The sequence below is a fragment of the Xenopus laevis genome, chromosome 4L (assembly GCF_017654675.1).
Source record: "Xenopus laevis strain J_2021 chromosome 4L, Xenopus_laevis_v10.1, whole genome shotgun sequence".
NCBI lineage: Eukaryota > Metazoa > Chordata > Amphibia > Anura > Pipidae > Xenopus > Xenopus laevis.
In genome coordinates this window covers 151,559,804-151,582,010 of record NC_054377.1, presented here as the reverse complement: position 1 = coordinate 151,582,010, position 22,207 = coordinate 151,559,804, and the positions used below count along the sequence as shown (strand labels likewise).

Sequence of the window (22,207 nt, the reverse complement as noted above, 5' to 3'; positions counted from 1 at the left end):
CTCCACAATCAACCTCTATTCTCCTAGTCTCTTTTCTTTACATACTATAATCTATTATTCCATCTATTTAGCCTCTTTGTTCTGATACAAATAGGGAATGGCCATGAAATAGGCCAAAAACGTTTAGCAGCATGAGGGGCCACTGACACCTTGGCCCACCGGGACTTTTCCTGGTATCCCTGTGGGCCAGTCCGACAATGCAAACAAATTATCAAACCAAACCTCATATCTGGACACCTTAAGGGCCCCCAAGTGACTTTCTGGGGCTCCCAAGTGACTTTCTGTAGGTAGGTCTACTGGGGACTGAGAGAAGATGCTGCATGGAGGCTGAGAGGAAGAACAGAAGAGGAAAAAGAATGAGGGGAGGGATTGGGACGACCAGGAGAGAGAGAAAATAATAAATTGAGCAGATTAGACAAAGGAGAGAACTTTTGAAAATATTGCTACTTCCTATTGTTTGCATTTCAGATTTAAATAACATTTTGGGAGGATTAGTATATTAGCATCTGGTTGCATTAGTGATGTGCGGGTCAGGTTTTTCCCGACCCACACCCGCCCGATATCCGCCCTCCCTCCACCCGCGGCCGCCTGAGCCCAACTTCCTTGTTCCTTTTATAGACCCGTGCCGCCCCACCGATGACGTCGGGGAAAGCAGGCACGTGTCTATAAAAGTTGAAAAGTTGAACCTGGAAGTCGGAAGCCAGCATTGTAAGGTCGCGGGCGACCAGGAAAGGGGGGTGCAAGGTCGGGTATCGGGCGGCCCGCACATCACTAGGTTGCATCTATCTATCTGTCATTTAAAATTGCATTCTGGCTGCTAGGGCCCCTGAACTAGGGATGCACCGAATACAGGATTCAGTTCAGTATTCAGCCTTTTTCAACACAATATGGATTTGGACGAATCCTAGTGCCTGGCCGTAATAAATCATAATCCTTAAAATCATGTGACTTTTTTGTTTCAAAACAAGGAAGTGAAAATGTTTTCCCTTCCCGCTCCTAATGCAAATTAGGATTCAGATCCGGTTCTGTATGTGGTGAATCTTTCACAAAGGATTTGGGGGTTTGGCCAAATCCCAGTATAGTGGGTTCTGTGCATCCTTAACCTGAACCCCAGAAACCAGCCACTGGATTGCCAAAAAGGATGGAAGATGCATAGAAGAGAGTCTGAAAGATAAGAGAAGTCATTAAATAAAAAAGTCTTGTAACCCTTCTTGCATTCCAAAGTTTTGTAGTTTAACAGCAGATGGAGGGATGTAGGATGGGGGATCCCTGGTCTAAACTATGTTGTATGTACAGTATAGAATAGCGTGTCGGAGATTAGTGAATTGTCCTCATGATTCCTAGTGCTCTGTGTGATCATTAATCAGCATCAAGATGTCCGAATAATTGCAATTAAGTGATTACATTGCTTGCATAGCTCTGCTCCTCCTTCCTTAAAGAAGCAAGAGGAAGCCTTACTACCAGAAGTTAGTACTTTAACTTTAATGTGCTGGTCCCTTGTCTGTTGAGTTGTTGGTTCTGTGTTTAAAGTCAGAAATGGACTGGATAATGGTCTACGTAAAAACTGGACTAAATAGCAATCTACTCTCTACATTCATCTATACTTGTAATCTCCTCTTAGGTTGTCTCTCGTCTCTGTTATCTACATGATTTCATCTCTCCTCTTCCACTTCTTCTTCCTTATTTTAATTCCCTTTCTTCTTCCCATCTTTCAACCCGTTTTCCCCCTTTTAGGCCCCTTAATTCATCCCTGCCACACAGGGCATTGGAGGGACCTTTGCAGTAATATCATAACATTCTAGTAGTAATGGGGATGCCATAACCCTGCACTGTGATTAGACATGAGTTGTAACATATTTCATTTCTTGGGTCTTTACTGCTGGGCTTTTTTCCCCTCCTGTCTTTCTTGATACTTTTTTTGATTTAGGGGCAGATTTATCACCTGTCAAGGGTCGGGTTTGAGTTAATCGATGCCAAACAATGCGAATGTCTGACATTGATTGTTTTTGTTTTTCAAACCTGAACCCCAAAAGGTAATAAATGTGACCCTTAATTTCATGAATGTCTGCCGTTACTGTAGATAATATACTTGTTACAGAAAGTCTAAAGAAACAATTTATCAAAGGTTAAGTCAAAGATTTATTTTTGTTCTTGACATAAAAAAAAGTGTCACTCGTGCAAATCAAAATTTTTAAACCAAATTTTCTTGCATATTCTCAGACTTAAGCCAAAACTTAAGCCCTCAAGGTTGCCAAGATCTACCTCAACCAATGGGCCCATCAGCATTTGATGAAATGGAAATCTTTCTATTACTTTCTATTACTACAGTTTATTACTACAGTTTCTAGAAATGCAATGAATTACGGATTTGCTTTGTGATTCATTCGAATTTGGAAGAATTTGCCTCCCCTGAACTGAATCAGAACCCTTAAATCATGTGACTTTAGACCATCTGGTGTTTTTTTGTACACTAAGGGGGTTATATATTAAAGCCCGAATTCCAAAAACATGAGAAATTCAAGGTTGTTTTACTATAATATCCAAATTTTTTGTTAAAAAAAAAAACCTAGAATTTTTGGTGATTTATTATCCCCCGAGGCTGCTAAAAGTCTGAATTTGAAAAGACTCCATCTCCAAGCTTCCTGTAGAAAAAATCGGGAGTTTTGAGCAACTTTAAGTAAAATTGGATTCAGTGCTTCCTTACCAAGAATTCTCCAGTCTATGGGAACCTTGTGGATTGTGAGGATAATGTCCTTGGACTTCTTTGTTTAGAATCAAATGAAAATTGGTAAATACCCAAAAACAACACATTTAGAAAATGCTAGGGGACATATCTCATGGGAGAAAAATCTAGAAGAACTTTCACAATTGTTGTTGGAGAGGAATGTGCTGATTTAGGGGGATTTAAGGGTTTTGTTTGAAGACCCAACTGGGATACAGTAAATATAATCCTTTTGGTGGCGGCCCTGTACTATGGGCAACATCATTCCACAGCCTTTTCCAATGCTTTTGTGCTGAGCAAAATTTAATTTGCTTTTATATTAACACAAAACATACATTACATATACAATATTTCAGCCGACTGCATAGAAGATATACTTTTCTCCTAAACGATCCCACATTGAGGTTAGTGAGATCGAGTGTAGAAATGTCAGCAGTGTTTAGCATTCCTTCGCCCGTGCAGTTTCTCCGCATTGTCTCGCTTCATTTATCATTGCGTTTCTTTTTTTTTCTGTTCCAGTTTAATGTAGAAAACAAAACGAGAATCCTTGCATGACTTTTGGGCATCTGAAATAATTGTCCATCTGAAGAATTAGCATAAACAAAGCAAAAGGCCTTACGAGGGAATCCCCAGGAGCCTCTCGCTCGTACAAATTATAAATCATGTGCCTCATAGTGCCTGAAACAGCTGCTCCGTCCCTAAATAGATCTTTTTTAAATTGAACTACTTAACCAGCATAAACCACAAGAACATGAAAATTACCAGTGTAGTGTAAATGAATTATGATAAAACCGACCCTATCTGCAAACTAAGCCCTTCTGTGCTTTGTTTACAATATCGCAAGCTCAAAATCAAAACCATACTCATTCTTTTAGATTTCTGTAAATATCTTGTTTCCCAAAGTGGAAAGTTACAAGTTAATCAGTTTTGTCTTGACTTCCCTCCGCCAGCTTACAATGTGTATGAGGTTTTTATCCGAGAGAAACCAAAGTTAAGAATGGATCAAGCCAAAGAGCTATCAAGTGGTTCCTTCTCTTCTGGGCTCCCATTTTCAGCTACTGGGGCCAAACGTTCCACCTCCTTGAGTTGCCGCTGGTATTTTGCCATAACTGCTGCGTAGGCACAACCATAGATGGCAGCTGCCAACATCATTAGGCAGACGATTCCACAAATGACTCCGGTTATTACCACGGTAGCTATAGCGTGCCGTAAGCTGACCGGTCGGGGTTTTGATTTGGGCTCACATTCAGGTTGGATTCCACCATCAGTGCTGTCTATGTGATTTCCATACTTTCCATTGGTTTTGGGGTCTGAATTACGGTGATGCATATTAGCCAGGAGAAATGGTGATGCCACAGGAGGGCAACTTCTATACATCTCAAAGGGTATTTTAAGCAGATCCTTTCCTTTTCTGTTCTCTGGACTGTTGCAGATCACCTCATCAATGAACCCTCCTGAGCAAACAAAGGAAAATTATAGTTAATAGTAAATGTTTGTGTCAATATCCGTAATAGTTACTTTTTACACCTATAGACTACTGTATCTCATAAAAGGTTCAAAAGCCTGTGGTTTTTCTTGCTCTCAGATAATAAAACTGTAGGGTTTTGTTTGGCCAACCAAGAGTGATCTGTGTACCATCACGTGTATCTTTGGTTTGGGTTGTGGTGCAGCCTGAAGAAGTTTGGGTATAGTTTGTACTTGTACCACCTTCTCCAGTTATAGGGTCTACAGAGAGCTTATAAGATAGTCGGGGGCATTTACTATGTCCTGGCAAAAGAGCACCCTATAGTGCTCAAGCATGGAGCTGCGATCTCCACCTTACTCAAGGATAAAAAATCCAATTTGAAGTGGAGATGCTGAGTTGTTGGGTGCCGACCAGTTGAATGTGGGCAGCACTGTATTCATAGGACTGAGCGAAGGTCTCCTAAATGGCAATTCAGACAGCATGGCATGGGTTGGACCAGGGCTGATCCTATCAAATGTGGGGCCCAATTGGGACCATGTTGGCGGGGCCCCTAGACAAAGTGTTGCTGGCTACTGACACACCAAGTATTTAGGAAAATAAGGGCATACAGGCACAAAATAGAAAGGAAAGGGGCAGACAAGGTAAGAGAGTGAGAGGGATGAAATAGGGGCACATAATAGGGGCACACAGGGTAAGAGAGAGAGGGAGGAAATAGGAGAGTGGACTGGGCCAATTAGTTTGGGGCAGGTTGGGCCGATTCAGCTTGGGAGCAGGCTTGGTTGGATTGGGGGCAGGCAGGGCCTATCAAGGTTGGAGGAAAGCTGGGCCTATGAGAGTTGGGGGCAGGCTAGACCTATGGAGTTGGGGGATAGGCTGGCTTATCAGAGTTGGGGGTGGGCTGGACCTATGGATTTGGGGATGGGCTGGACTCTCAAAGTTGGGGGCAGGCCAGGCAGCATCATGTGCTGAGGGAAATATTATCTGTGCTGCCCTGTGGTGCGGGGCCCCCAGAGGTGCGGGGCCCTATTGGGCCCAATTGGTCCAATTGGCCTAAGGCCGGCCCTGGGTTGGACCATTGTACCCTTTTTTTCTCATTGTAAATGAGCCCTAATGGCTACTCCTTGAAAGCAAAAATTCTGTCAGAATCAGTCATTTTGGTAAAGAAAAAAAATCTTCTTCAAGCTTTTGCTCTTTATTCTTGTTTTTTTTTATTTTTTATTTTTAGATATACAGGTATGGGAACCGTTACCCAGAATGCTTAAGACCTGGGGTTTCCCGGATAATGGATCTTTCCATAATTTGGATCTTCATACCTTACGTCTATTAGAAAATCATATAAACATTAAATAAACCCAATAGGCTGGTTTTGCCTCCAATAAGGATTAATTATATCTTAGTTGGGATCAAGCACAAGCGACTTTTACACGTAATTTGGATCTTCATACCTTAAAGGAGAATTCAACCCCTTATTAAAAAAAACCCCATACCCCACTCCCCTACATAGAAATGGAGTCTATGAGAGACAGCCTTCTCGTAATTCGCCACTTTTTGGTTAACGGGTTTCTGGATAATTGGTCCCATACCTGTATTTGGATACAATGGAGTCTATAAGAGATGAGCTTTCTGTATAATGGGTTTTTATTTACATTAAACTACAAAAACTACATTGACTAAAGTTGGGGTGCAAGCTGATGATTAGTGATGGGCGAATAAATTCGGTAGGCGCAAATTTGCGGCGAATTTCTGCGTTTCGCAGACGGCAAATAAATTTGTGAAACAACATCGAAAACAAAAAATTTGGGCACGCGTCAACATTATCTGGACGCCCATTGACTTCACGTTTGAAATTCACGTTTCAGGAATTTTTCGCCGTTTCGCAAATTTCGCCCCTCGCTGCTGGTGATTGTCAGCATGGTAAAATGTTTGTGTTTTGGGGTTCTCGTTTGATCAAATGCATTCCATGCGCTGTCGGCCAAGACGTATCAAAGGCACACGGCAACGAAAGAGTAAAAACCTATTGCCCACACAGCTGCTCATTTTATCTGCATTTTAGACTGAAATAACTTTCACATCAATTGGTTTTGCAATTAATTTCAGATCTAATTCACTGGGGGGAAAACTCTGCTGCCAGAAATATTTAAGCAATTGGCTTCGTTCAGGGGAATTTGTGCTGCAGATTGCGATGCTTACAAAATATTTTCTATTGAATAAATAAGCAGGACCACAAAAATCTCCATTCTTGCAAGAGTAAAAATCAGGCAAATTAGCCGTTTTACTGCATAAATTCGGAATACTGTGTGTGCTTCTTTTCTGAAGTCGTTTTCGACACTATTTGATTCCGAGGTTGTTTTTTAGATGAATGTACATCGTTTTGGGAAATTTCATACGAAATGTGTGAGCGCCGGAGAGATCATTTCTACAATACTCAATAAATAGGATACCATAGGATTCATATAGGCAATTACAGGGGTAGTTCACCTTTAAGTTAACTTTTAGTAGGTTATAGAATGGCCAATTCTCAGAAACTTTTCATTTGCTCTTCATTATTTATTTTTTATAGTTTTTGAATTATTTGCCTTCGTCTTCTGACTCTTTCCAGCTTTCAAATGGGGATCACTAATAAATTAATAAGCTATAGAATGACCAGTTCTAAGCAACTTTTCAATTGGTCTTCATTATTTAATTTTTATAGGTTTTTTTTTTTTACTTTTTTGCCTTTTTCTACTGACCCTTTTCAGTTTTCAAATGGGAGTCACTGACCCCATCTAAAAAACAAATGCTCTGTAAGGCTACAAATGTATTGTTATTGTTGCTTTTTATTCCTCATCTTTCTATTCAGGCCTCTCCTATTCATATTCCAGTCTCTTATTCAAATCAATGCATGGTTGCTAGGGGAATTTGGACCCCAGCAACCAGACTGCTGAAATTACAAACTGGAGAGCTGCTGAATAAAAAGCTAAATAACTCAAAAACCACAAATAATAAAAAATGAAAACCATATGCATCTTGTCTCAGAATATCACTTTCTGTGTTCTAAAAGTTAATTTAAAGGTGAGCAACCCCTTTAATATGATACTGTAGGGTTTATATAGTGAATAAAGTACCCCCTCTTGTAAAATATAAGGATATTAGAAGTTACCGAGGAGTTTCATGACCATATACTGTAAAAGTACGAGGCTGAAGGCTGAGTGTTTTTATACAGGTCATGGAACTCCGAGGTAACTTCTAATATCCTCATATTTTGCAACTGGGGGTACTTTATTTATTATAATACACAAGTTTTAGTGAGTCATGTGACAGAAATGACATCAGAATTTGTTTATAACTGATGACATCAGAACTCACCATTTATAAGGATATAATTTACAAGATATTCATGGCTCTTGTGTATTATATAGACAATTAATAGGATAATAGGTTTATATAGAGAATTAATAGGATCCCGCAGGGTTTATATAAAATTAACAGGATTTCGTAGGGTTCATATAGACAATTAAAAGGATTCTTTAGGGTTCTTATACAATCAATTGGATCCTGTAGGGTTTATTTACAATTTATAGCAAACCATAGGGTTCATATAGACAATTAATAGGATCCCGTAGGGTTTATATAAAAATGAACAGGATTTTGTAGGGTTCATATAGACAATTAATAGAATCCCGTAGGTTTCATATACAATTAATAACACAACGTAGGGTTCATATAGATAATTTAAAGGAGTTTGTAGTGTTTATATACAATCAATTGGGTCCTGTATGGTTCATATAGACAATTAATAGGATCCCATAGGGTTTATATACAATTAATAGCAAATCGTAGGGTTCATATAGACAATTAATAGGGTCCTGTAGGGTTTATATAAAATTAACAGGATTTCGTTGGGTTCATATAGACAATTAATATGATCCCGTAGGTTTCATACACAATTAATAGCAAACCGTAGGGTTCAAATAGACAATTAAAAGAAGTCTGTAGGGTTTATATACAATCAATTGGGTCCTGTAGGGTTTATATAGACAATAAATTGGTTCTCGTAGGGGTTATATACAATTAATAGCAAACGGTAGGGTTCATATAGACAATTAATAGTATGCCATAGGGTTTATGTACAATTAACAGGATTTCGTAGGGTTCAAATAGACAATTAATTGTATCCCATAGGGTTCATTCATATAAAATTAATTGGATTCCATAGGGTTGTATAATCAGTAGAATACAGTGGAAAATTGTGTGAGTTTGTTATTTGTGAAAAACTTGATCACATTAAGTTTTATAAAAAAATCTAAATCTCAATGAAAATTTCTTTGTTCAATCCAGATCTTAAAATGTGACTTTTCAAAAAATCCCCATTGGCCTCTATAGAAGCTCGTCAAGTTTTAGTTGCCACATTTTTCCTTCAAATTTTTAAGATGTTTTTTTTTTTGCTAGATACACCTTGAGAATTCAAGCTGACAAAATTAAAAATATTTCCAGTTTGAATAGACCTGTCCAATTGTGTAGGGTGTCCTCTCTTATCCGGTCCAAATCCGGCAACTTTTTTTTTTTATTTCAAAAACTGAACTAGAAACTGGCTCAGCCAGGGGACAGACTTGGGGCAGATGAAGGGACGGTTCTCCAAGGAGCTTTGAAATGAGTTATGGTTGGAATATTCAGCACCATTGGAAATAAAGAAACCAGATGAAATATGCAGTTCTGCTACGAAATTATTATTAATCCTTTCCAATCTGTAAATCAAGTAAAATTAAGTTGAAAACAGAATATCATGTGTCAAGTGAGATTTAAAAAAAATACATCATTCTTCCTCGGAGATGTCAGAATCTCCCCCGTGCTGCCATCTTGGCATGTTCAAGTAATATTAGATCCTTTTATTTACAGCCCAAGTCCATAATTTTGTCAAATTACTGACTGCGAGTTGAAGCAGATGGGAAACAGTTGGACATTGTGCAGATGCGGATTTCTGACAAATGACAACATCTCCGCAAGGTCGTAATGTCCAAAGCAGTCAAAAGAAAAGTCAAAGAAAAGGAAAAGTCTATTAGGCTGCGATGGTTTCAACTCTATTGGGGTCACATATGAAAAGCCGAAGTAGGGGCAGAATGCAGCAATGGGAGGCAGTAGGGCTTTAGTAGGGCTCCCTAGTACCCTGTGTCCCCCAATACATTCTGAACTAGGGACGTAACATAGGATGTCCACGCCGCCCACCGCAAATCTATACACCCCTCCTTGAGAGCTCAAAGAGCTGCACCAATAGATGCTAAATTACAAATTCCAAAGTGCAAAATACAAAGTGTTTTTCCATGTTTTTGCACTCTTTTGTTAAATGAGGCAGTAAATAATGCACATGACCAAATCAAGGAAGACTTGGTTCAGTCCAAATCTAGAGAGTCTTGACATGTTTTGAGATTGTTGAAGAACACTTTGGACAAATTCACTAAGATCTGAAGTTGCGCCAGCAACAACTTCTCCGCACTTCGTCAGGCGTAGTTTAGCCAGCGCTACACAAATTCATTAAAATTCTTATTTGCGCTCAGGGAGGCGAACGGAAGCAAAATTGCGCTAGCATTAATTCGTCAAGCAAAGCGAAGTTACGCTAGCGATGCCTAATTTGCATACAGCATCAAGTTAAAGTACAATGGACGTATATGTAGCAGCAAATTACACTACACAAGCCTGGGAAAGCTTCATAAAATAAAATAGAGGTGTTATTTTGCCCTTTACATGTGCCCACTGTATAGTTTAGGTGCCATATGTTAGGAAATGTAGGGGGGAAGGAGGGTACCCCCAAAATAAAATTACGATCTTTTTCAGCCTATCACCCTTAAAAAAGGAAAACACACCAGCGTTTTTTGGGACTTAGAAAAAATTTAAACTTTTTTGAAGCAATCCCTATCTACTCTATTGCACTTCGCCTGGTCTGAGGTGGCGAACGCAAGTCTGGCGCTAGAGGTAACGTTCAGTAAAATGTGCAAGTTAGTGAATTCACGTAAGTTACGTCCCTTCGCCATAGCGCAACTTTGCCTGGCGTAAGAGTGCAAAGTTGCGCTAGAGTAGGTCCACTTCGCTAGCGAACTTACGCCAGCGCCCGTTAGTAAATCAGTGAAGTAAGGAAATGACGTCACGCTGGCGATTTTGTGCTAGCGTTAGGTGCTTCGCGCTTTAGTGAATTTTCCCCTTTACCTTGCCTTCAGGATAATCGTAGATCTTTTTATAAGAGTTAAGCTTAGTTTAAGCACCATTGTCAGAACTAAGGACAATCCTTGACTATTTCCAAGGATGAAGTCAAATAGTAGAGTTTTCTTATACCAAATAGTCAATTTTCAAGATAAAAACAACACTCACACTAGACATTGCCCCCCATTGGTGACTGCAGTGATGTGCTTTGTGTTGTAGGAGCAATGATTATAGGACAGGTTTATAGGATAACATGATAGGCCTGACAGGAGAGATATGTCCTTTACTAACCATTAGGTTTACAGTCGTGGTAAAAACAGGGCCATCAACAGTCCAGAATGCCCATTCACTGACTAGAGGTCATGCTGTATACAAGTCCCATAGTCAGTGAGGAGCTACTTCAGCAAATTAGGCTGTTACAGAGGTGAGAATGATCCCACTGAAGCTGATCTTGTCCTATCCCTTTTGGACCTAGTAGCTTCCCATGAACCAGTAATGGTTAACTCAAAACCACAGCCCTTGTTATAATAAGCCATGTTTTATATTTGATGAAATAGAAATACAGGTTTCTGGCAAATCTGGTTACATTAAACACAATGACACAGGGAGATATGGAGCATTTTGTTTCATTTCTGGCCCAGTAGGCTACGGACCAAGCACTCAAATCATTCCTTTATTAAAGTCGAATTGAAAGCACATGGGACAGTTTGGTGAAGGCAATTATCTCTGAAATACATGGCACTAGTGCTTGAGAATTAACTATTTAGTGGTGCAATTCCATGGTGCAAATTGAGAAAAACACTGTGGCTTCCTTTAGTTGTTTTTTTTGCACCCTGCCTTGTCATTGATAAATGTGCCCCTTCTGTGCCCCCTTCCCTGGTCCAAGTGCTAAAGATATATGCATGATGGAGAACATTGGTTTTGCTGATGTGGGTTGCAAATGATACGCCCTGAATATAGAGGCGTAAACAACCTGCATTTAGGTCTGATGCTTTTGATCCAGTTTTTGGTCCAGTATCTCATTACTATGTAAATTAAGCACAGGTATGGGACCTGTTATCCAGAATGCTTGGGACTTGGAGTTTTCCTGATAATGGATCTTTCTGTAATTTAGATCTTCATACTTTAAAGGGATACTGTCATGGGCAAAAAAATTTTTTTCAAAATGAATCAGTTAATAGTGCTGCTCCAGCAGAATTCTGCACTGAAATCCATTTCTCAAAAGAACAATTTTTTATATTCAATTTTGAAATCTGACATGGGGCTAGACATATTGTCAATTTCCCAGCTGCCCCAAGTCATGTGACTTGTGCTCTGATAAACTTCAATCACTCTTTACTGCTGTACTGCAAGTTGCAGTGATATCACCCCCTCCCTTTTCCCCCCAGCAGCCTAACAACAGAACAATGGGAAGGTTACTAAATAGCAGCTCCCTAACACAAGATAACAGCTGCCTGGTAGATCTAAGAACAACACTCAATAGTAAAATCCAGGTCTCACTGAGACACATTCAGTTACACTGAGAAGGAAAAACAGCAGCCTGCCAGAAAGCATTTCTCTCCTAAAATGCAGGCACAAGTCACATGACCTGGGGCAGCTGGGAAATTGACAATATGTCTAGCCCATATGTCAGATTTCAAAATTGAATATAAAAAAAATCTGTTTGCTCTTTTGAGAAATGGATTTCAGTGCAGAATTCTGATGGAGCAGCTCTATTAACTGATGCGTTTTGAAAAAAACATGTTTTTCCATGACAGGATCCCTTTAAGTCTACTAGAAAATCATATAAACATGAAATAAACCCAATAGACTGGTTTTGCTTCCAATAAGGATTAATTAGATCTTAGTTGGGATCAAGTACAAGTTACTGTTTTATTATTACACAGAAAAAGGGAATCAGTTTTGGATTATTTAGATAAAATGGAGTCCATGCGAGACAGCCTTTCCGTAATTCAGAGCTTTCTGGATAATGGGTTTCCAGATATCAGATCCCATTCCTGTATTACATGTCTGTAGCCAAATATAATGAGCTAGAGAGCGACATCGGGGATTTTCAAAGTGTTTCAGTTCTGTCTGATGCCTTTATCTATGAGATTTTGCTCCCAAAGCTCCTCTATTTGTATTGTCTTTATGACTTTTAACTGGTCCTGCTGAGTCACAGTTTAAGGAAGAGAAAGTAGGACAAAGGCAGGGGGAATACAAAACACTTATAAAGGCAAATACCTCTGCACATACCAATAGGAATACGCCGTAGAAAAGTAGCAAGATCACAATAATGATGTTATTGTGCAAGAAAAGAATATTCTTCATTAGGTACAGTATATATATACATATGGGAGGAGGGAGGTGCCATATTGATTCCCTTAGACAGTACAGTATGAGGGTATAGCTTATTGTGTGCCCAGAACATTCCTTCTCTGTATATTTGTATTTATACATATGGGAGGAGGAAGTGCCATATTGATTCCCTTAGACAGTACAGTATGAGGGTATAGCTTATTGTGTGCCCAGAACATTCCTTCTCTGTATATTTGTATTTATACATATGGGTATACAGTAGGTACAGCTGGCATATTGTTTTCTCAGCCAGCAGAGGGTTTAGCTTAACTTGCAGATGGATTGAAGTTTCCAATTGCACGACTAAGCCTCACTCACCAGAAATCTAAGGAAGAACATATTCATGTTGATAATCATATTGTGATGTTATGGCAATAGATGTAAGCAATATGGCTGATGAGGCAAAGAGGAGCACTGCACAAAATGAGTTTCTGTCATTACAGAACTAAGTAAAACCAATGGGCCCTATGACAAATGTCACCTAGAGCATGTCAGGCCAACTCTTGCTTGTGAACCTTGTAGCCCATACATGAAGCAATGAGGTTGGGTTACAGTGCTGACAGACCATCAGCTGTGTCTAATCTGCCAGTGACTCCCATTTCTCAATGAGGTGGGGGGGGGTCATTTTCACACCTGTTAATGGAAGAAGCCTTTATTCTTTGGCAACTTCTTTGGGATCAACTCATTCTGCTCATGGGCTGGGGAAGCAGATCTCAGCAGGTTCCATTTGTCTCATAGGGCCAAATGGCACATGATTGTCTGATCCCAATGGAGAAACCAGTTTGCAGATGAGAAGGTAATTGACTAATGTGTTGCCTCTTTGCTCTTTATTGACGAGCTGCCAATGAGATGGAGACTCCAAATGCATCTCCAAAGGACTTATATGTTAGACAGGTAGGTTATCTGAAGTTATCTACTCTAATCTAGAATTTAGTTTGGAATTTGACTGAATCCAAATCCTGCAAAAAGTTCAAGGGTTTGGTGCATCCCTAGACCATGTAGATGACTTTAGATAATCAAGTGTCCACGAACAAATTCTCTGTTGATTCAGAGGGTTTGGATTTCAGAAGATTTAATGGCATGCAACTGGACAACTCAGCACAATTGTTAACAGATGCAAATTGCAAATTTTAATATTTTGCATAAGGTAATTGGAGAAGGATATTCAGCTTAATCTTCTGTGAAATATTTAATTCTTGGCTGAATCCAAAAAAGATGGATTTTTTTGTTCATCCCTTTTCACCTCTCTAAATTAAAGGAGTTACAGGTATTAAAACCACTGACCTTTATATAAAAAGTTCTTCAGATAGAGACTGAGACCCATTGGGGCAAATTCACTAAACGCTGAAGCGCCTAACGCTAGCGTGAATTCGTATTTTTTGTTAATTCGCCAATTCACTAACGTACACTGGCGTAAATTCGCTAGTGTTACTTTGCACCTTTACGCCAGGCGAATTTGCGCAATGGACGTAACTACGCAAATTCACTAACGCGCGAATGATTCTGAACGCTACCTTTTATGCCAGACTTCCTTCGCCACCTCAGACCAGGCAAAGTGCAATAGAATAGAACATTTTTTTGGGGCTCCCCTCCTTCCCCCCTACATTTCCTAACTCATGGCAACTTAACTATACAGTGGGCACATGTGTAGGGCAAAATAAACATTTTATTTGCTGTTTTGAAGGTTTCCCAGGCTTGTGTAGTGCTGCTACATATACTTCCATTGTAACTTGACTTTGGCGCGGTATGCAAATTAACCATCGCTAGCGTAACTTCGCTTTGCTTGGCGAATCAACGCTAGCGCAACTTCCCAACCTTACGCTACCCCTGAGCGGAACTTCGGATTTGAGTGAATTTGCGGAGCGCTGGCGAAAATACGCCTGGCGAAGCGCGGCGAAGTGGACGCTGGCGCAATAACGAATCTTAGAGAATGTCCCACATTGACTGACAGTTACACTACTAAGGATTGGATCTAACTAGAAGAACCTTCAGATGTATAAGTAATTCCAATAGTGATCTTGGTTGGTTCTTTGTATCTGATTGTGCTTCACTGCAAGATATGTCAAGTTTCTGGTCTGATTGCCCAACAAATCTGGCAAAGTGTTGAGGCTGCCAATGAAGAAAACTCCAAATGCATCTCCAAGGGAGGTAGATAGGTAGGACGGTGTCATGTTGGTTATCTGATGTCATCTACTTGGTCATCTAGAATCTAAAAGTTCTAGAATTTGGCACATCCCTAGACCATGTCGATGACTTTAGATAACCAAGAGTCCAATACACACGTTATCTGTGGATTCAGAGGGTTTGGATTTCGGAGGGGCCTTATTTATTAAAATCCCAATTTTTTTGGAGTACTTAAATTAAAAAAAGTCCCACCAGACTAGAATTCACAATTGGATCTTATTTATTATTTAAAAAGCACAATTTCATCGGGGACAAACTCAATAAACCCGAACCATGCAATTTTTTTGGAGTTTTTTTCCAGAATTGCTAAAATTTTTTCTAGCTTTTCCCTAAAAGCCAGATTTTTTCAGATTTTTGCCTGAAAAGTCTGATATAGTGGGATTTTCAAGCTAATTTCAGCGCAGACCACAGAAACTTTCAAATAGGATAGGGACCTCTCCCATAGGCTTATATAAAACCTTGACAGGTCTGAGATGCCGGATCTTCAGATTCAGACTTTTTCCATCCTCGTGGTATAATAATATAATTCAAATTTTTTTCCTACTAAAACCTCAAATTTTTCAAGTTATTTAATAAATAACCCCCATAATGTCATAAATTGTTTAGCTCTTGACAACGCAACACAGCAATTGCTTACAGATGCAAATCTGAAATTTGATTATGTAAACTCAACAGATTGCATTTGGTTGGTATTCACCCAAATCTTCTATGAAACAGATACTTGGCTGAATTCAAGAATGAGGGACTTGATTCATCCCTACCTTTGTCACCCCTCTCAATTAAAGGTGGTACAGAATAATAACTCTCTTTAGTATTAAAACCACTGACCTTTATATAGAAAGTTCTCCAGCCAGAGTTTGAGGCCCATTGACTGGCAGTTGCACTGCCAAGGATTGGATCTGACAAGAAGAACCTTCAGATGTATAAGTGATTCCAATAGTGATCTGTCGATCCGTTGTATCTGATTGTGTTTCACTGCGAGATATGTCAAGTTCCATGTCTGATCTCCCAACGATTCCGGCAAAGTGTTGAGACTGTTATAGGACAAATCCAGCTTTTTTAGATCGTGAAGAGACACAAAAACCCGTGGAGACATCGCTGAAATGGAATTATTGGACAAGTCTAAGACCTGAATTCCAGAGATGTTTGCGAAGGCCGTTAGATTGAGGCTTTGAATCTGATTTCCCTGTAAATAAAGTGTCTGGGTATGAGGGGGCACTTGCGCTGGGATCTCGACAAGCCCTCGATAGCTGCAGTCCACTGTCCGAGAAGATGACTGGCACGAGCAAACGTCCGGACACCCCCATGCCGCGTGAAAAGCCAAAATGACGCTTGAAGCCAACAGAAGTCCACCTGAATAATATATAAAATAAATTAAATTCATTCATTTATAGAAATGTGTAATTGTACGCTGTTTTGGCCTACAACGCACGTTTCACAGTCAAAGAGGCATATGATATTAATCATTTCTAGATAACTGGGAATTTCAAATCCGACTGCCAAAAAATAAATCATTTGAAAGATGAATGTACTGTATACTACTGTATATTGTGTTAGAAGTCCATTAGCATACTTTTAATGTGTCAGGCGTGTGCCCAGTGCAACTTCCCAGGGATCTTTTTGAGTTTCTGTAATTTGTAATTTCCCAACAATAAGGAACAATCAAAAGCAAATGGCATTAGAACGCAACAATGTCGGCCAGACGTTCCCACCGTTCCCACTGAAATTAAAAAAACCCACGAGGCATAACGACTGGGGAGAAAGCCTGCACTCAGAACTATTTTAATTATGGATGTTGTGTTGGGATTACGAGCACAAGAGTTGTGTTATCTAATAGCCGTGTTTAGCCGCCGGAGATCACCCGATCCTTCAGCAGTGTTTCTCTACGGGGAGTCATTGAGAAGCCAAATAAAGAGGTTTTTCGTCGAGTTGATGGGCTTGTAACACATACCTCATCCAGGCCGTGTCACTGAACCTCCGACGTTCCAAGTCTCCGAATACTATTAATATTAATGCACGTCGACTTCCAGCTTGATATTGTATCTCAAAACTATGATTATGGGCCGCAGGGGGAAGTAGGGGGATATGGTTATCTAAAGCGCGGCTGTTCATTGAGATAAGGTCGCCGCTGTTTCTTCTCAACAAGCATTAGGCCAGGTTTAAAAGCTCAGGGAGTCGTTTCTTGCTGTTTTATGTGTTTCCAAACGCGCTGAGGGACATTCATCAGCTTCGAAAGTTTTTAAAAGGAAAATGCATCCTATTTAGTATTAGAGTACCCGCCATTTTGCAAACAGAAAGGGTTTCCCACGGCTTTGCATAGGAGGGTGGGGGAACTACAAAGTTAAGCCACTGCTTTTTCAGGGTATTCTAGGTCAGCCTACTGATTGACTTACAGACTCCCTATATGCTTCTATCAGAGTACTCAAGTCCCATCCATTGCCTGAGAATCCCTGCCTACCTCTGTGTGCTGCCTCAAGAGTTCTCTATTCTCACCCATTGCCTAAAACACCCTGTCTACCCCCTGTGTGCTGCCATCAGAGTACTTTAATCATACCCATTGCCTGAGGTTGCCTGCCTACCCCCTCTATGCTGCCATTAGAGTATTTTAATCCCACCCATTGGCTGAGGATCCCTGCCGACCCCCTCTATGTTGCCATCAGAGTATTCTAATCCCTATTGCCAGAGACTCCCTGCACCTCCCACTGTAATGTGCCATTATATCAACTTCAGTTGGCTATTTTGATATATATATGTACTTTGCCTTTGCAACCCCACATACTGGTTAAATCCCTCCATTGTCAGTGCATTCCTGGGGGGTCATAGTTCATATCAACTGAGTTCCTTCTCCAAAAGGGCAATGACTTAACAGCAAGTTCTATAAGTTCCATATGTCAGTGTTTGATCACCTGCAGCTCCGAAGCAATGCGGTTACCCCAGGGCCGCAGTATTTACCCAAGCCCTCCCTATATACCACATAACACTGCTCTTTTTATTGCCCATAATACTCACGATTCATACGACCCTACTTACACCAGTCACTAAATGCCCGCGTTTGTAATGCTTTTGAGATGTGGCAGGTATTCAAGTCTCTTTGAATTATTAATGTGATTATTATGGGAATAAAGAACTATGTGTATGCTTGTTATGCACCAAATATTGTCGGGGTTCGGAATTTTCAGTTCTAAAATATTATCAAAAACTTGGCAACGTCACTGCGAGGATCTCTAATTGTGAGCGGCGCTGTAGCCCCAGCCTCTCTGTTCCAAAGGAATTTGCAAGTGCTCGCTCCTGATTACTGAGAGCCGCCACTCCTTTCATCCCAAAGCCAACTTTGCTTTCTGAGTGGTTGAACTTGTCCGTTACCTACTGTGAATACATTTGTCAAGTGAAATTGTTAAAATGATAAATGAGGCCGCAAGCTCACAATGGGATATTTCATACATGAAGTTGTGACCTCCACTCAAGGTCTCTGACCGTGAATAAGATCTTTAACTCACAGTAGGTAAAAATCCCTTGGTTGGCTCCCCCCTCAACTCTTGAGCTAATGTATTTGTAAGGACGTTGAAGAGAAAATGAGATTTAATGCAAGCAATACATCTTTTGTAGAGACAGAGCTGACTTTCCCTACAGCAAGGCCTGGAGAAGAATAAACTTTGTTGAACACTTTATTTATAAAAAGTAACAATGGCACATCTCAGCACACCTATGGATACAGGAGCATGAAGGCAATTGTACTGCAACAGCTGAGAGATCACAGGTTGCTGTCATCAATTTGTTCTTCTTCATCTCAATCTTGCCCTACTGTCTCCATCTTGCCCTACTATCTCCATCTTGCCCTACTGTCTCCATCTTGTCCTGCTGTCTCCATCCTGTCCTACTGTCTCCATCTTGTCCTACTGTCTCCATCTTGCCCTACTGTCTCCATCTTGCCCTACTGTCTCCATCTTGCCCTACTGTCTCCATCTTGCCCTACTGTCTCCATCTTGTCCTGCTGTCTCCATCCTGTCCTACTGTCTCCATCTTGTCCTACTGTCTCCATCTTATCCTACTGTCTCCTTCTCGCCCTACTGTCTCCATCTTGTCCTACTGTCTCCATCTTGCCCTGCTGTCTCCATCTTGCCCTACTGTCTCCATCTTGTCCTACTGTCTCCATCTTGCCCTACTGTCTCCATCTTATCCTACTGTCTCCATCTTGCCCTACTGTCTCCATCTTGCCCTACTGTCTCCATCTTGTCCTACTGTCTCCATCTTGCCCTACTGTCTCCATCTTATCCTACTGTCTCCATCTTGCCCTACTGTCTCCATCTTATCCTACTGTCTCCATCTTATCCTACTGTCTCCATCTTGCCCTACTGTCTCCATCTTGCCCTACTGTCTCCATCTTGTCCTACTGTCTCCATCTTGCCCTACTGTCTCCATCTTGTCCTACTGTCTCCATCTTGTCCTACTGTCTCCATCTTGCCCTACTGTCTCCATCTTGCCCTACTGTCTCCATCTTGTCCTACTGTCTCCATCTTGCCCTACTGTCTCCATCTTGTCCTACTGTCTCCATCTTGCCCTACTGTCTCCATCTTATCCTACTGTCTCCATCTTGCCCTACTGTCTCCATCTTGCCCTACTGTCTCCATCTTGTCCTACTGTCTCCATCTTGCCCTACTGTCTCCATCTTATCCTACTGTCTCCATCTTATCCTACTGTCTCCATCTTGCCCTACTGTCTCCATCTTATCCTACTGTCTCCATCTTGCCCTACTGTCTCCATCTTGCCCTACTGTCTCCATCTTATCCTACTGTCTCCATCTTGCCCTACTGTCTCCATCTTGTCCTACTGTCTCCATCTTGCCCTACTGTCTCCATCTTATCCTACTGTCTCCATCTTGTCCTACTGTCTCCATCTTGCCCTACTGTCTCCATCTTATCCTACTGTCTCCATCTTGCCCTACTGTCTCCATCTTGCCCTACTGTCTCCATCTTGTCCTACTGTCTCCATCTTGCCCTACTGCCTCCATCTTATCCTACTGTCTCCATCTTGCCCTACTGTCTCCATCTTGCCCTACTGTCTCCATCCTGTCCTACTGTCTCCATCCTGTCCTACTGTCTCCATCTTGCCCTACTTTAACGGCCCCTACTTCTTTTTTTGGGGGGAGGGGTGTGCTTCCGTTCAGCCACAAGAGCATTAGTGAGGTTGGGCACTGATGTTAGGGATAAGGCTCACAGTCAGGGATTCCAATTCATCCCACAGGGCTATGTGCAGTCAGGTTCTTCCCATCTCAGCAAACTCATTCTGTATGGACCTGACTCTGTGCATGGGGACATTATTGTGTTGAAACAGGAAAGGACCTTCCCCAGACCTTCTCTTACAAAAATCTCAATTTTTTAATATATAAAGATACTTGTAATAATGTACCGTTCTGCTGTTGTGCAGTTGTACAAGAGACACAGTGGCGCTAAACTCTCAGCTTTAGTACCAACACTCAACACCCTAAAGCCCAGAGAACTCAGAGAACGTTTTAGTCATGGAAAGGCCCAAATACTTTGCGATCATTTAAAAAAAGCAGTAAATCCCCTATTTAAATGTTTTAGAAGAAAAGAACTTTCATTTGAAGCAACTTAGAGGGTTCTTCACAGTGAGGACAGTGAGGTTGGGGAATGCACTGCCGGGTGATGTTGTGATGCTGATTCAGTTAATGACTATAAGAGGGGCTTGGATGATTTTTTGGACAGACATAATATCAAAGGCTATTGTGATACTAAACTCTATAGTTAGTATAGATATGGGTATATAGAATTTATGTGACAGTAGGGAGGGGTGTGTGTATGGGGCTGGGTTTTCATTTGGAGGGGTTGGACTTGATGGACTTTGTCTTTTTTCAACCCAATTTAACTATGTAACTATGTAGAAGCTTCACATTTGTGCCACACACACAAACTATTCCCTGTATCCCCTGAACTCACCAATATATAAGAAAATACATCTAATTATTAAATAATGTAACAATATTTCATTTGTATTTTTAGCAGAAATTTGTTTGCCAAGGGATTGGTACTCCGCCTTAACATTAGGGGCACATCTTTATTGCCCTGGGTGTAAGTGCAAGAGAACAAAGGGTCAGTTGCATTATGCTCATGCACAAAGCATTTGCTTCTGGGTAAATAGATGCCCCTTGGACTTTATGTCAGTTATGAGTATAACCATTTCCATTGGCACAGGCAGAAAAGAGATGTCCTCTGACACACAATGTAGGAGGCACTGGACACCCATCGACTTAGTAAACAACAAAGGCTCTAATTTATTCAGAGAGATCCACAGCTCTTCCCATTCTTCATAGTAACATAGAAAGTCAAGTCCAACCTTAACTCTATATATAACCTGCCTGTCAGTTGATCCAGAGGAAGGCAAAACACCCATCTGAAGCCTCTCCAATTTGCCTCAGAGGGGGAAAAATTCCTTCCTGACTCCAAAATGGCAATGGGACCAGTCCCTGGATCAACTTGTACTATGAGCTATCTCCCATATCCCTGTATTCCCTCACTTGCTAAACACCATCCAACCTCCTCTTGAAGCTATCTAATGTATAATTCTAGGAGGTCTAAGTTAGACGGCCAATACACAGGGGCTGTTCCCATTATTTTACCTTGTATAGTGCCCCATGTTTGACATATATATATAATACATACATGAGAAGTAGCATTTCTACCCTGGACAGTTATACATGTACAAATGAACACTCTTATGGAATGTGAGTGCTGCTCGCTGGGACCTCTAAGGAGGCCGTTTGCATCTTCTAAATTTCAGGAACATTATTTTTATTAACAAATTGGGTCAGAGATGTTTCTGTTCTCACCTTTCATTGCTGACTGCCCTGAGAGCAGGTTCTCCAGAATCCAGTAAGGTGGAAAGTGTTGCAATGTTCCGACTAGAGGTGGTTATGTGTCCATCTTGTCAAGGTCACCCTCATGGAAGAATCTCTGCTCCTTTTGCTCCGTTTCCCAAACTGAGAGGCCCATCACAAGCTCAGCTGCTTATTCTTGTATGTTCCAGCCTGGTTCTTCCCCTTCACATGAGAGAGAGGGTAATTGTGTCTCCTTCGCTCACTCAACAGGCCACAGAGTGACTTTCAGATCAAGTTGGACAGCTGTAGCCTGCAAATCCCATCCCTAGTACTAACCCCTTCTCTTATTTAATCTGCCTGGAAAGCAGGTCACACAATAAAGCTGCCTTTTTAATCCCGTGTCCTTTTCTGAATTCTTTTAAAATATTAGTCATGCTTATCAGCCCCAGCTGGATCAGATGACTCCCAGCCTTTATTTTGGGAGTTGTGGCCCATG

General features: G+C 40.9%; 2 protein-coding genes across 9 annotated transcripts in view; one reads left to right on the top strand and one right to left on the bottom strand.

The window, feature by feature from the left end:
* Nucleotides 1-22,207, top strand: part of cacna2d3.L (calcium channel, voltage-dependent, alpha 2/delta subunit 3 L homeolog) — a 504,571-nt gene that overhangs the window by 398,987 nt on the left and 83,377 nt on the right. The gene's annotated exons all lie outside the window — the stretch shown is intronic.
* Nucleotides 2,128-22,165, bottom strand: lrtm1.L (leucine-rich repeats and transmembrane domains 1 L homeolog). The gene is made up of 3 exons (XM_018240389.2): nucleotides 21,724-22,165; nucleotides 15,708-16,232; nucleotides 2,128-4,176 (listed from the first exon to the last, which is right to left on the bottom strand). Exons 1-3 carry the CDS (start codon nucleotides 21,728-21,730, stop codon nucleotides 3,725-3,727), a joined length of 984 nt encoding a protein of 327 aa, XP_018095878.1. The 5' UTR covers nucleotides 21,731-22,165; the 3' UTR covers nucleotides 2,128-3,724.

What these genes read in the sequence shown, in the direction of transcription:
- lrtm1.L (XM_018240389.2), bottom strand. An exon ending in GGAGAACTTTCTATATAAAG is followed by an intron (nt 4,177 to 15,707) that starts GTCAGTGGTTTT and finishes TTGTTTGCTCAG; the next exon opens with GAGGGTTCATTGATGAGGTG.